Raw genomic sequence first — 15,857 nt, 5'->3', positions numbered from 1 at the left:
TAACGCCCGGTAATTAATTTTTTAAATTAATCACGTTAAAATATTTGACGCAATTAACGCACATGTCCCGCTCAGACAGTATTCTGCCTTTTGGTAAGCTTTACAGCAAGGCATTTTGTGCTGTCTAACAGCGAACTCTTGTGGTCGCTTTGCGACATGGTTTATTGATTCCTTGCCAGTTCAATATGGCTGCACGACGTCTCTGTTGTGCTTATATGATCCTTGGACAAGATTTGTCCGTAAGTATGGTTGTTGTAAAGAATGTACATAATTATGTTAGCGAAATGTTATATTTTTTGTATGAGACGCTTTTTGTTTATGTTTAGTTAACCTGTATAGCGTGCTAAGCTAACGTTGTTGCTAATGCAACACTTGTGTACTTTTTTTGGTTGTTTTAAGACGGTCTAAAGAGGACAATGGTTTGAGGCCATTTTATTAATAAATCAGATGAAAAAGGAAGTCTGATTATTAAGGCATCGTTCACTAGCTGTCTATCTTTGGAAAAAGTAGACGCTTCGGAGTGAGGACAGCATAGACAGATTTAAATGACAGTAGAGTGAAATGCCTACTACAGTCCTTATGAACCGTATGTTGAATGTATATATCCATCTAGTGTCTTATCTTTCCATTCCAACAATTTATGTTACAGAATATATATATAATTCACAGAAAAATATGGCATAATTTATAGATGGTTTGAATTGCGATTAATTGCGATTAATTATGATTAATTAATTTTTAAGCTGTAATTAACTCGATTAAAAATTTTAATCGTTTGACAGCCCTAATATATATATATATATATTTTTTTCATTCTCTTTTGTGTTTTTTCATTGCAAAATAAATGAAGACATTCCTACCAAAGCATTTGTAATTGCAATCATTTTCTAGGAGAAATTGAGCATTATCTGTCAGAATTGTAGGGGTGCTAATACTTTTGGCCAGCAGTGTATATATTTTGTATCTCACTAAAACACTTTGCTCAAGTGAATTTGAGCAGTTGCAGTGCAAGACCTGAACAAATGATGATGATGATGATTAAACCCTTTATTGTATATTAACATTTTAAATAGTTGTTGACACTTCACCGATGCAAGGAACTTTGAATAAATAGTAAAATATGGTGTCTTGTATTTATTAACCATTTAGTAACAAATAGACATTAGGAATTCATTAATTACATTGTATTATACAAGTCTTATTTTAATAAATAGAACACTTTGTATTTAGATGGACTCTACAGAACTTTACATTGTAAGCTTAATTTTTTATTGCTGCTGTCTAGAACAAAAAGCAAACGAAAATGCATAGTTATTTTCATATTTCAATCAAGATCAGTTGAAGCTTAAATGCAATGAAGTATTGAACATTTGCTTATTGAAGAGAGTTCGTTTCGGAGGAAATTTTAGTAGAGATTCCACTTAAAGCGTTTAAATATTTGACCTGTAACTCATTCTTCATCACCATTGGAATGTATTCCACCACTTATGAAGGTTTTATCACATATGGCAGTCGTATGTGGGAATTGGGCAAATTCATAGGTAGCATAGGCATGCAAAAATGTATTTCCTGTTGTTGCTTGTTCTTCCCCTCTTCTTTCTGCTTCCTTCCTTTCTGTCCCCCCATAGCCCCCTTCCCATCTGCTGTTTTGAACTAATAAAATGTAATTAACAACCTCAATGGGAATGATCAAACTGCCATGTGATATATTAAAACTGTTCAGACCATAAGGGCACTCGGATTCCTGTTCTGTGTCTAAGCAGCTAAAAAGGTTTAAATTTTTTTTTTTTTTTTTAATTGACCTGTAACTCATTCCTCATTGCTACTGGAGCATATTCCACCATCACTAATCAAGGTTTTATCACACAAGGCAATTAGCAAAATTCTCCCCGATGGCATCTCTGCTTTAATTTGTCCTTCTGTCAGCACAAACCAGGATGCTCCTGTCTGTGGTATTTTTACCCGCATGCATGGGATAATTAGAAAAATTAGGAAAAAAGCCGCGCACGACAATCATATTTGCATTGTGATTTGCAAATGTGTTAATGTATGACTGGGTAAAAACTAGCAGGGAATGATTTCCAATTAACATGGAATGGGTGCATCTAGAATGTCAGAGGAGACTGAATCAAGTTGAGGAAAACTATTTGATTGATGGATTATGTAGCTGGTACATTTATAGATCTTGAAGCATTTGATACTATTACTCGTGAGAAATTAATAAGGTTGGGTTACAGATTCAATTTGAGTGACAGGAAACAATTTCTAAAATTGGTCGATACTCATCATACTTGACAATTGCTTGTAGAGACCACCAGGTAATAACGACAGGTTGAAACCAGATCTTTTGGGCTCTTTATTAGACATTCATGTCACTGCATTTATATTTTGCGTCTAACCAAAACACTTTGCTCTTTTGAATATGAGCATTTGCAGCGCAAAACCTGAACAAAGGGAGGGATTATTAAACCCTTTATTGCATATTAACATTTTACAAAGTTCTTCACACTTCACCTTCACCTATGCATGGAAGTAGATCACCTTTGAGTAAATGGTAAAATAACTACTGTTACATGTAATCATTAACCATTTAGCAACTAAAAGCCAGACATTAGGCATATATTATTTATACTGTATTGCACAACAGTTTTATTGAAATATATTTAACAACACATTTAGTTTTGGATGGAATCTACAACACTACATTGTAGGAGCATAAATATTTAAGCTTTTTTTTATTTATTTATTTATTTTTATTTGTATTTTTTTTAGTTCTGATGTCTAGAACAAAAAGCAAAAATGCATAGTTATTTACATATTTCAATCAAAAAAGATCAATTGAAGCTTAAATGCATTAAAGTATTGAACATTTGCTTATTGAAGTGTTTGTTGTGAAGGATATTTTAAAGAGATTACTCTTAAAGCGTTAAATATTTGATCTGTAACTCATTCTTCATCACCATTGGAACATATTCCACCATCACATATGAAGGTTTTATCACATATGGCAGTCGTATGTGGGAATTGGACAAATTCTTCCCGGTGGCATCGCAGGCTTTGTCCCTCGGTCAACACAAACCAGGATGCTACCATCCGAGGTATTTTTATCCGCCTGCATGGGAAAATTTGTTAAATAAAGTGACACACATGATCAACATACCTGCAATCATGATTCACAAATGCGTTCATGTATGACTTAGTACCAACTAGCACTGAATGGAGTCTTTAATAAACCGAGCATGGGTGAGGAAATGTGAGTACAGTTATTCCTCATTTAACCTTACCCTAACCCCCGGGACCAGAACCTGCCGCAATGAGTGAAAATCCGTGAAGTAGCGGCCCCCCCCAATTTTTTTTGTGTGTGTGTTCAAATGATTTATTTAGATTCAGCATTGGAAAGCGATACATATGACATGTTTTTCCACTTGTTTTCCCCCACAGTATAGTTAAAAAAAAAAAAAAAAGTAGTTATATACATATCTTAAAAAATGTTTTTTAAGCATTTCTAATGTAATCATTTTGATACGTTTTAAACATGTTGGTCCCACCGGATTATTTTTAAACAAGAATAAAGTAGAAAAAATGCTTGGTCTTTATTAAATGCCTCATTGAGTGAGCCCACTCAAAAACGCTCAAGCTGCTCACTTACACGCAATGAGTTGCCACAGTAACTATTTAACAAGCTAAATGACGATTGACGCATGCGATAATTTGAAGTTTTCAGATTCTAAGCATCACTGGAAAGATTAAACCTTAACATCTGTCAATTATCGTCAACTTTAATAAACAACTCCAGTGCACTGTCCGACTAAAAAAAGCAGCAGGAGGGAGAGTGAGACTACATAATCGGATAAGGGCAGCTCATCTGTATTTTTTAATTTAAAAAAAAATTGCAATGGACTGAGGGCGTGAAGTTTGAAGTGCGGAGTAGCGAGGGATCATTGTACATGAAAATTCGTAACATTGGGGAGAAACATAATGGCAAGATGCAGGGATTCTAACTCAAAAGAACTACGCAATCTAACGTCATCAGTGACAAAACCAACATTCGTGGGTAAGCTAGGCTAGACTAACATCACATGCTGGTTTAAAATATAGTCAAGGTTTAACTTGCTTGATTTTGCAATCGTATCTTTAGACCTGATTAAAACTAAGTTCAACTTGTGACTTGTGTAACAGCGGTAGCTTAGTTATGCAAATGTTGTATATTTACATTTTATAATCACAACTTGGTTGGGTTCATATTTTCTCCAATTTTGTTTCAGTCCTCTTTCAAAATTGGACCTTTTGTTTGCATGTTGATTGTTTCCCCTATGTCAGTTGTTAATGCGACACATTCTCCTTGAAGTTGGGTGCACTTTATTAGTTTCAATTAGTTAGTTTCAATTTCCAAGTGTGTATTCATATATGAAAATTGCATTACCTTTCTTTTTTATTTAATTTGAATAAGTTTGATGGGAGGATTTTGTCTTTTTGTGACTTTTATCAGAGCAAAAGTTCATCACACAGCAGTCTGGACTCCCGTCGTCATTTTAAATACACAACGCAGAGACGAACACCACTTGACTAATTCCCACCTATGCAAATAGCCTTATACTCACGTTGTGGTTGGTCACTGACTTCCCATTGTTTTTGTTCATATCAGTTATGTCTTCTATCCCAATTTTCTTCAGAATCAACTCAATCTTCACTGTAATGCCAGACATGGCATTTTCAAGCTGGAGAACCTGCCTGGCCAATCTGAAGTCAAGAGAGATAAAATGTCAGATTTATAATGCAATTTGTAGTTTCATTTTTTATTTCAATTTGAAAATATAATTTTAGGTGCAAAATGTGACCTTAGAAACTGCTCTCGGTCCATAAAAGTGTGACCAGAGTTGGTCTTTTGGTCATTTAGGATCACTGGAGGATTTCCCGCTAAATCTCTCCCATAGTTTATTCCAAGATTGTTGAGTTCTGCAGCAAGAGCATCCTAAAACCAAAAAAAGGAAAATCTTCATTAGAAGTTGTGTGGAAAACTATAAAAATATACATTATACAACAAGATTTGGACGTTTTAAATACATTGGTACCACTACATACAAATTCGATTTGTTCCAGGACCTGGTTTGCAAATCAAAATGGTCGTATGTCAAGCGGGATTTCCCCATAAGAATACATTATAATTCAATTAATCTGCTCCACAGCCCAAAAACTTATGCTCAATCCTTAATAAATACTGATGGTACAATTCCAAATAGCAATTACATATTGCAAAACAAACAAATTATACATACAAATCATAATAATAATTATTATGTAATGAATAGGGTTCTAATGTGGCTGTTTGGTTTTGCATTGCACGCACCGCGTGACTGATGAGCGAGAGAGAGAAGTGCAGTAGAGTGGGAAGTTTTTACCTTTTTTTTTCAAGTTGTTGGCGTCGACTACGGCGGACAGTAGCTGTGTTGTGTTGCACAAGTTCTGAAATAGATTGTTAAAAACCTGACGAAGCTGGTGACTTCCTTGCCGATGTTACACTAATAATAATAAATCTAAAATAAAAATGAGTTTTGATTTTCACCTTAACTTACAGAGACTGGCAAATGGAGGTCGGAGGAAACAGACCATATTGTCAAGCCAGTTCACTCACACGCACAGCACGCTCATATTTTTCTGTCACTTCCTTCTTAATTTCAATGGTAAGTGTCGCCTTTGTCCTTTTTTTTCACCGCCTGCACTTACCTTCTTGGGACCCATGTTGATTTCTCTCACAAAAAAATTACACCGTGTGTCCGTCTTGCGGGAAAACAATCGTCGTATTTCGAGCATGTCGTCATACGTCGAGACAAATGTCAAAGTAAAATTTTACGTCGGATGTTGAAAGGATGTCGATGCGATCGTATGTCGAGGTACCACTGTATTCTTTTGGGAAGAGTGTGTTACTGTACAAACCCTCTTTTCCTCGAGCTCTGTTTTCATTTTCTCCTGTTCTTCCTCATCCAGAATGTGGTTCCCATCACGGTCAAACTGTGAGAAAGCTGCAGAAATTTCATGGTCAGCATGTCCCATCCTGTGAAATCATTGGACAGGTGAGGATTTTGTTTATGAATTTTGGGATAAAAACATTGTTCTTTTTCGTTGCCACTGACTCTTTCAAAGTTTCTCTAAAATCCTTGAATTCAATTTCGCCGGATCCAGCGCGTAGAGCCCTCTGAACATCTGATATTTTCTCATTTTTAAGTTTCAGCTTCATAAATGTCTTCATGTAGCTCTGATGGAAAAATTAACTAAGTGAGATCGTACTGTAACGTGAAATACACATTTCCACCCCACAATGTTTGATGTTACCTGTTTTATAATGTCTGTGAACTGGAGCTCATCTTTCTGGGACGATAGCTCCTCTTTCACCTCAGAATATGTGTCATTTATGATGGCAAGGAACATGTTCTGAAGAGATATACGTAGAACGGTAAGCCTCAGATATACAGAAATATTTTATTTTCAAATGACATGTGTACACGTTGGCTTACAAGTAGGACAAAGAAAACAAAGAAAACATAGGTGACAAAATAAATGGGTCCGAGGACTCTGTTTGCACGATCAATTGCATCATAATCAAAGTCTCCTAGAATGATCCTGAACTGGGTGAAGCTGCAGGGGAAACATGCAAAGACATTGGTTAGTTCAGGCACAGCATCTTGAGGTTGTGCTGCTGATTTGGACATGTCTTACATGCACTTGAGAAAGGTGCTGAAGGTTTCCACTTCTGTACCAAACAGCAAATATCCAAGCTGAGCATATGCGAAAAACACGATGAAGAACATGATGGCAAACCCTACAATGTCTTTGGCGCAGCGACCCAGAGTTGAGGACAGCTGGGTCATGGTTTTATTGAAGCTAATGTATTTGAACACCTACATGGACAAGAAGAGCATAGACTGTTTTTCAGCTGTGTCAATATCAGCATTGAGAGTGGTATTAGATTGTATTTTACCTTAATCCATGCAAAGAACAGGTTAACAGCATTCATATTGTTGTATTGTGTTTGCCAGAACGCCAGAAATTCAAAGTCAGCATAGATTTCAGGTTGGTCCAACAGTTTGCTAAGCAATTTGTCCACTTTAACTGTGCGGAAAATGTTGAACACGATGGCAACAACGGCAAGCTAGAAATAGGACGCATTATTGCTTTTAAGCTCATTGAAACCGGAAATTCGTTCTAACAACCACAAGTCCTTACCAGTATGACTACTATGTCCAGTATGTTCCAGATGCTTTTGAAGTAGGAGAACTTGTGTATTCGAAGCTCAAGAATCTCTTCCACAATATAGTAGAGGATGAATAAACAAAAGACCATCTCACAGCCCAGGATGAAGTAATCCCAGTAACTGATGTAACGAATCAATTTAACTGTTCGAATCTGGTAGGAAGGAATCGCCCCGCCAGTTGCCGGGAATTCCACTAGCAACCTGTCAAAAGACTGATGTCAAACACGAATCAGGGTACTAATGAAGCCATTTGGATTTCGGTGTATACCTGATGACACAGAACATGTTGATGTTTGCATTGTAAGTGGAGAAGTCAATGAAGACAGCCCTGGTTCCTCGATCCAGCCAAAGGTTGTCCTCCAGTTCTTTCAGGACAACTGCGCTTTCCTCCTTGGTTCGAGCCAGGTCCTGGTAGTATCCAGCTCCACTGTAAGTCGTCAACAAACCCCAATGGGAGGAACCTTTGATCACTTTCTCCGTTTGGTAGCTCCATCTACAGAGGAACAAGGAAACAAATAGACTACTGTAGATATTAAAATACAAGAGTTAGCTGGTGGAGTTATCTCCAACGAAAATTTGACCAATTGAATGTGGTGCCACTAAAAGAGAAGCAAAATGGATAGTGCGTGGAGTAGGGCTGCAGCTATCGATTATTTTAGTAGACGATTAATTGATGAACTAGTTAGTTTGAACAATCAAGTAACCAGATAAGGAACATAAAAAATTAAAACACCCGATCTGAGCGTCAAACGGTATGAAAAAAAAAGAAAAAGAAAAAAAGGATCACAGTACACAAAAAGAACAGTTGGATAACTTACATGGCAAAAGTCCGCTAGCTTAAATCCAATAAAATGCTTTTTATTTTTATTTATTTATTTATTTATTTTACAATGCTCTCAACAATGGTTTAAACTAGCGCTGTCAAAATTATCGCGTTAACAGGGGGTAATTAATTTTTTAAATTAATCACGTTAAAATATTTGACGCAATTAACGTACAAATGCCCCGCTCAAACAGATTAAAATGACAGCACAGTGAAATGTGTACTTGTTGTGTTTTTCGGAGTTTTGGCGCCCTCTGCTGGCGCTTGGGTGCGACTGATTTTATAGGCTTCAGCACTCATGAGCATTGTGTAAGTAATTATTGACATCAACAATGGCGGGGTACTAGTTTATTTTTTGATTGAACATTTTACAAATTTTATTAAAACGAAAACATGAAGAGGGGTTTTAATATAAAATTTCTATAACTTGTACTAACATTTATCTTTTAAGAACTACAAGTCTTTCTATCCATGTATTGCTTTAACAGAACGTTAATAATGGTAATGCCATCTTGTTGATTTATTGTTATAATAAAGAAATACAGTACTTATCAGAGGTTGCGCTAGACTTTTTCATTGTCTGTCATTTTGACTGACAGTGTCATAAAAATCCGGTCATAATCTATTTTTACCCGTCACTTACATTTTTAAAATGATAATAATGACATATTCAATAGTATTTAGTTTTCATTCATTTTTAATTAATATTCTGTCCGAACAAGATTAACAAGAGGCAAATAGACAGCGGAGTGCACCAATCAACGACGGGCAGACGTGCCGTTAGCAAAGCGACGAGGGCAGGACGAGGGACTTGCGCGCAGAAGTAAACATACGAGGAGAACGGAGTTTATTCAACATGGCTAGCGCGAGACAGACTGTTGTCAATGACTCATGTTGATGTGTTTTAGCTAATTTAAAACTGAATTTACCGCGGATTGGAACATATTCTCGGCTCTCCCGTTCGCCATCCGTGTTGTTGTAGAGACGACTTTCGGCGCTCAAGAGTGACGTTGCTCGTGAAGAACACGTCACGCAAATAAACAAATCTGATTTGTCGATTGATTTTGTACCTACTCGAGAGGCTGTGTCCCAGACTTTTCTCTCAGTGTTTGAAAAATACAGGGAGAACAGTCTGGCCGTGCCAGGCAAACACTCAGTTGCCTTGACATTTTTCCGAGTAAGGCCAACGACGTCATGCATCAAGAGAGACAATAGCTAATTAATATGCTCACTCGCCACCCTGTGGTCTGGGGTGTGAATTGCAACCTGTCGAAATGACAGATGGACTTCAGTTTTTTCCGTCTACGTTTTAGAAAACCGGTCAACGACGGAAAATATTCGGTTAACGCGACCCCTGGTACTTATGTACCGTATGTTGAATGTACAGTATATATCCATCTTGTGTCTTATCTTTCCATTGCAACAATAATTTACAGAAAAATATGGCATATTTTATAGATGGTTTGAATTGCGATTAATTACGATTAATTAATTTTTAAGCTGTAATTAACTCGATTAAAGATTTTAATCATTTGACACCCCTAGTTCAAACACATATATCCACAAAAATGGCTAAAAAATACCTAAAAAACTAAGAAAACATCAAAGCTCAAACAAAAACTTAGCTTATGTTGGTCTTAACAGGGAGCAGCTGGATTCAGCCATGTGAAATGAGTTATGTTATATTCACTGCTGCCACTAGAGGGGCAGTGTATCCACCCAAATCAATAAAACTAAATGCAAACACTTTCAAAACAAACCATTTGAACACCACTTTAATTAAATGACTACTCGAAGCAGCAAAATTTAATTCGAATCCTTTTTCTAACCGAATTACTCAAGTTAATCGATTAATCATTGCAGCATTAGTGCACAGTGACCCTCAGTAGTGACAAGCAGTAACTTACGCAGTGCCGTTGATTAGTCCAAAGTTGAGATCGTCCTCCTTTTTCTCGTTGTAGACATCGTAACATCCCATGATCTCATCCTGGAAGTCTTTGTGAACTTTGCAGGAGTTGTTTTTAATCTTGATCTGCCTCATCCTGGGTACTCCCAGCAACATATTCTCATAGTAGATGAATGACTGATCACCACTGTCCATGGACTGATTATTGTACCATTTAGTCCAGTACAGGTTATCTAATAATGGTTCCTGAACAAACTGGTCATACAGAAACAAGTTGAAACTGTCAAAATTCCCAAATTGATTCCCACTGTTGTGAAAAAAAAAAGAACTAAAATACGTATGGGCAAATACTCACAGTCCAGAAATCCCCCATAGTACTTATGGACTGAAACTTTACCCCGCTTTCTCCGGCTGTATTCACAAACAGGTCAGTCATGGCTTTAGTGTAATAGTAGGTGCTGGAGCTTGTCATACCGTATGTCACTGAAAGACAGGATCATGACATTTTTATTTCTATTTGTTAAAACGTTAACAATGATCCCTATCTGGCTTTGCTCAGGCTCAGCTCTTAACTTTGCTCTATTTGGTGCTCCCGCGATAAGACAAGTCAAAAGCGGGACCCACACAACCCATCATTGAATGCTTGTTCTCTGGATGAATTTATGTTGTAACCATCAGACGAGTCCAGATTAGAGGCTGTAATTTGTTTGATAAGAGTGCACGCTAGTCTGACGCAAACAGCCTCATCAAACAATGTCAATGTAACATGAACAAAGAAAGAACGGACAAGGCCAAAATGCTCTTATCGCTAAAAGGCAAGAGGGCTGTGGTCACGTCCCTTTCACAGCTAATGGTTGATGTAACAAAGGCTCTCAGGTGGAGGGACGAGGAGGACATTTATTGTTAGCTTAAAGCAGGAGTGTGGTGGGTGATTTTGTGTGCTAAACCAACCGTCCCGGTTTCCCTATTGCACTTTATCTCACATTCTCAAAATTTGTGTCAGTTGACAAGTTACCTTATAATTATAAAGGACCTATATCGGGATATATTTTCTACTCTCTCACTGAGGTGTAAATTAGACAATTCCTCCATGATGATAACAAAATGACTATTTATAATGAAATGTACATTGACCAACTACAATAATGTGGTCATCTAAATGACTTTTGTCTTATGTAGTGCAAGTAGAACTGGAAACTGCAATTTCTGGAGAAACTACGATGGGGCTTTGCTGTGGTATATATATATAGTTCTATCAAGTCACTTCCTGTTGATTTGAGGACATTTCAGGGACACGTTTTCTTGATATCAGGTTACTTCCTGTTGATATACGGACATTTCAGGGACACATCCTGCTGATATCACGTCACTTCTTGTTAATTTAGGGACATTTCGGGAACATAAACTGTTGATATCCATTTGGGGGACACGTCCTGTTGATATCAGGTCACTTTCTGTTAATTTGGGGGCATTTCAGGGACACTTTCTGTTGATATCAGGCAACTTCATCTTGATTTGGGGACATTCCAGGGGACACGTCTTGTTGATATCAGGTTACTTCCTGTTAATTTAGGGACATTTGGGGGACATAAGCTGTTGATATCCATTTGGGGGACACGTCCTGTTGATATCTGGTCACTTTCTGTTAATTTGGGGACATTTCAGGGACACTTTCTGTTGATATCAGGCAACTTCCTGTTGATTTGGGGACATTTCAGGGGACACGTCTTGTTGATATCAGGTTACTTCCAGTTAATTTAAGGACATTTGGGGGACATAAGCTGTTGATATCCATTTGGGGGGAACGTCCTGTTGATATCAGGTCACTTTCTGTTAATTTGGGGACATTTCGGGGACACTTTATGTTGATATCAGGCAACTTCCTGTTGATTTGGGGACATTCCAGGGGACACGTCTTGTTGATATCAGGTTACTTCCAGTTAATTTAGGGACATTTGGGAGACTTGTCCTGTTGATATCCATTTGGGGGACACATCTTGTTGATTTCAGATCACTCCCTGTTAATTTGAGGACATGTCCAGTTCATATCAGGTCACAACATGTCAATGGGCTGTCAATGGTAAAAAATCACAAGAACCTATGTTTTCCTGCCATTGAAATTGAATGGGAAATTTGGACGGACATGGCTGTCAATGGCCTCCCTATAGAAATGAATGGGACAGTTTTTGGTGAATTTTGAGGGAAACGTACGTTTCTGCTAAATTTTGTATCCAACTTTTTTACCCCTTACCGTCCAGGAATTTTCGATGTGTGCAATTTGGTCAAAAATTAGCGTTTTGAAATTGTTGTTTTTTTCAAAAGAATCACGTTTACGGGCGAAAAGAAAACTTTGGGGGATGGTACAAAAAATTCCATGCGTCACGCTAAAATACCAGTCACTTTGACATTGGTCAAATGGTTTGGGCTGTGCAGTGCGCCGAAGAAATGCCATTAAAAAAAAAAGAAAAGAAAAAAGAATGGAATTTTACTATAAAGAAACAACCAAAATATTACAAACACCATCAGTGAAAACTACTACCATCCTAATACAGATTTGTACATGAAATAATTTCATTCAAAAATCACTTGTTTAGGCAAATATTTAATAGCGCTCTTGTGATTGGTCTGTTTTTATCATGCGTGCGGTCATACAATCCAAGTAGAAGGTTTGGACACAAGTCCTGCTATAAATTACAAGATTTTCACAAATATATCAATGAAATGTTGCACTTAGATGTTTCTAGTGAAATTTGCCAAATGTTGTAATTGTTGTAATTCAGACATGCTTTGTGGAATCAGGTTTTAGAGTCATTGCTCATATGTATGTAAATTTAACATTGTTTACATGTTTAAGGTAACACTTGGTAACTTTCCGTTTTGGTCAATTTTAGTGACGTTGGTGGACAAAAGCGGTAGTGTTTTGCCTGACCAGCAATGCATTTCCCATGAGGACCAGTGCACACCTGCACAGTGTCGTAAAATCACCAATCACTCAAAAAAATCAATCTCCTGGTTGCCTGCAGATGGATTAAACAACATTTCTGTTTCCAGCGGCTGTGTAAAGGATGAATAGTAATAAGGTAATGAATCCAGTTGTGGCTAAACAATAGCATATGACGGTTAGCAACCGAAAAAGGTGTCATTCAACTACTTGTCTGTCAACATATTATCACAATGTTATGAAAATATTTTATAAAAGTTGAGAAAATACTTAGTGTTGCTTTCATCAAAACAAATCACATTTATTCTGTTGATCTGATTACTTACCAGTGTTGTTAATAACGGCGTTAGAATATAACGGCGTTACTAACGGCGTTATTTTTTTCAGTAATGAGTAATCTAATTAATTACTTTTCTCATCTTGGCAACGCCGTTACCGTTACTGAGGCGGGAAAGGCGTGCGTTACTATGCGTTACTAAGTTGGTTGAATAAAAAAAGTCTGAGAAAAACGGACTCACGGGGACAAGAGCAGAACAGTAGTGGGGAAGACGCCGTTGCAACCGCGATGCTAGGTGGCTCCAATAATGCCTGACTGTAGCTATAGCCGACAAACTACGCCCACATGACACGGTAGATATCATATTATAGAACTAGATGCAAAACAGACACTGCTGCATTGCCAACATGTTTTAAGGACTACCTGCGTCAGTAAACAGCCGCCATCTTAAAGCAGTAGACCTCTCAGGAAGGCCCTGATGTAGAGATCCTTCCTAGCGAACCTAAGTATTTTTTTTTTAAAAATCTAAAATGCTCCTAAATCGGCAAAATCTTAACTTAAATCTATCTTTAAATGATGAAACAGTTTTAAAACTTACACATGTTTAATGTAGACAGAAGGGAACTACTGCAATAACGGCAGCAATTTTGACAACTTTAACGATTGATTCACAACTTTAAATGACTTCCACACATAGCAAAGGTTACTAGCTAGTTATCGCAATACCCTTGTGTCTAGTTAAGTGGAGGGTAAAGAATTGGGCTCGGGCCAATTGTCCCCCAAACCCTTTAAGCTTCACATGGTGTGACCTGTTTTTTTTTGTGGGGTTTTTTTGGAGAAAAAAAAAAAAATTATCACTAGTTACTTTGCCAAGTAACTAATTACTGTTACATTCAGGTAATTGAGTTATTAACGCAATTACTTTTTGGGAGAAGTAATTTGTAACTGTAATTAATTACTTTTTTAAAGTAAAATTAACAACACTGTTACTTACAAAGACAAATATCCACCAAAAAGACCACATAGATCATTAACTCCCGGAGAGTGGTGCGGACAAACAGTTCCCGGTTGTTGGAGGTGTTCTCAGTCAGTGTTGTACCCCATAAACCTAACAAGAATATTGCAAAGAAGGAAAACAAATGGAACAAATTAACTGTTGTTAAACCAATAGCCAAGTTAAGAATCATCTTACCTTTAATGAAAGAACAGCAGCCTCTGCGTTCATTCACAAGGATTTTATCAGCTGAGTGTGGCTCCTCTCGAAAGGTGGCTGGGGTGTCCACGTTGTACATGCTCTCCATGGAGCCCTGAAAGAGGGGCTGCGGGTTGTAGACTGTGCTCACAACTCGGGGCAAAGGTGGTGAACTGTCAATGTATCCCTGGTTCACCCATGAACCCATATTTTCCAACTCACATTCCACCTGGCTGGACAGGTGGCTATCGGCACGGTTGTTCAGACTCTTCATGTTGGAGGATCAGAGAGGAAAGTCAAGCGGTGCAGTGTGGGCAGCTTTTGAACACCTGCGGAGTCAGATGGTTTTAAGGAGTAGGTGACATAAGCGTTGTGGAGGGAGGAGCTGACGGTCTTCTGCTTGAGCATGTGTTGTCAACAGATTCTGAACTGTTAGGAAATACTGTAAAGCAATAGCATCCAGTAGTATGGGTTTCATATGGATTTCACATCTATTTACAAATTAAAAATTAGCATTTCGGAAAATCTCAAGATAGAATGACTAGTCTAGTACAGTAGTTCCATTTCGGTATAGTAGTATAATTTTACATTTTATGCATTTTTAAGCATATCGACTGTATATCCCGTTCAAACCATAGACTTCATAAGCTATTGACATGACACGGGAAACGGGGCCGATTCGTAGGGGGCCTATTTTCAAAAACTTCATATTTAAATTAGGGCTGTCAAATTTATCGCGTTAACGGGCGGTAATTAATTTTTTAAATTAATCACGTTAAAATATTTGACGCAATTAACGCACATGTCCCGCTCAGACAGTATTCTGCCTTTTGGTAAGTTTTACAGCAAGGCTTTTTGTGCTGTCTAACGGCGAACTCTTGTGGTCGCTTTGCGACATGGTTTATTGTTTTCTTGCCAGTTCAATATGGCTGCACGACGTCTCGGGCTGACGCCTACGTTGTAATGTTGTGCTTATATGATGCTTGGACAAGATTTGTCCGTAAGTATGGTTGTTGTAAAGAATGTACATATTATGTTAGTAAGCGAAATGTTATATTTTTTGTATGAGACGCTTTTTGTTTATGTTTAGTGAACCTGTATAGCGTGCTAAGCTAACGTTGTTGCTAATGCAATGCTTGTGTACTTTTTTTGTAGTTTTACGACGGTCTAAAGAGGACAATGGTTTGAGGCCATTTTATTAATAAATCAGATGAAAAAGGAAGAAGTCTGATTATTAAGGCGTCGTTCACTAGCTGTCTAGCTTTGGAAAAAGTAGACGCTTCGGAGTGAGGACAGCATAGACAGATTTAAATGACAGTAGAGTGAAATGCCCACTACAGTCCTTATGTACCGGTGTTGAATGTATATATCCATCTTATGTCTTATCTTTCCATTCCAACAATTTATTTTACAGAATATATATATATATATAATTTACAGAAAAATGTGGCATATTTTATAGATGGTTT

The 15,857-nt window shown here is 37.5% G+C and overlaps 1 protein-coding gene across 4 annotated transcripts; it reads right to left on the bottom strand.

Annotated features, from left to right (window-relative positions):
• Positions 1 to 2,347: 2,347 nt before the first annotated feature.
• On the bottom strand, positions 2,348 to 14,687 carry pkd2l1 (polycystic kidney disease 2-like 1). Of its 4 annotated transcripts, XM_057848094.1 has the most exons (15): positions 14,389 to 14,687; positions 14,191 to 14,304; positions 10,334 to 10,461; positions 9,980 to 10,233; positions 7,518 to 7,742; positions 7,222 to 7,450; positions 6,977 to 7,147; positions 6,715 to 6,896; positions 6,513 to 6,633; positions 6,331 to 6,429; positions 6,132 to 6,253; positions 5,935 to 6,052; positions 4,839 to 4,972; positions 4,602 to 4,740; positions 2,348 to 3,112 (listed from the first exon to the last, which is right to left on the bottom strand). In XM_057848094.1, exons 1-15 carry the CDS (start codon positions 14,660 to 14,662, stop codon positions 2,999 to 3,001), a joined length of 2,424 nt encoding a protein of 807 aa, XP_057704077.1. In that variant the 5' UTR covers positions 14,663 to 14,687; the 3' UTR covers positions 2,348 to 2,998. The 4 variants fall into 4 exon arrangements, with proteins under 4 accessions (XP_057704077.1, XP_057704078.1, XP_057704079.1 ...); XM_057848095.1 differs by lacking the exons at positions 14,191 to 14,304; positions 14,389 to 14,687 and adding an exon at positions 13,438 to 13,542; XM_057848096.1 differs by lacking the exons at positions 14,191 to 14,304; positions 14,389 to 14,687 and adding an exon at positions 13,246 to 13,348.
• Positions 14,688 to 15,857: the final 1,170 nt, after the last annotated feature.

Source organism: Corythoichthys intestinalis, chromosome 10 (genome assembly GCF_030265065.1).
Source record: "Corythoichthys intestinalis isolate RoL2023-P3 chromosome 10, ASM3026506v1, whole genome shotgun sequence".
Classification (NCBI taxonomy): domain Eukaryota; kingdom Metazoa; phylum Chordata; class Actinopteri; order Syngnathiformes; family Syngnathidae; genus Corythoichthys; species Corythoichthys intestinalis.
Note: the sequence above shows the minus strand (reverse complement) of the source record. Positions and strands in the feature narration are given on the sequence as shown.

What these genes read in the sequence shown, in the direction of transcription:
- pkd2l1 (XM_057848094.1), bottom strand. Translation starts at nt 14,662, where the DNA reads ATGAAGAGTCTGAACAACCGTGCCGATAGCCACCTGTCCAGCCAGGTG. An exon ending in GGACTAATCAACGGCACTGC is followed by an intron (nt 7,743 to 9,979) that starts GTAAGTTACTGC and finishes GTTCCTCTGTAG; the next exon opens with ATGGAGCTACCAAACGGAGA. An exon ending in TTTAGAGAAACTTTGAAAGA is followed by an intron (nt 6,053 to 6,131) that starts GTCAGTGGCAAC and finishes ATGATTTCACAG; the next exon opens with GATGGGACATGCTGACCATG.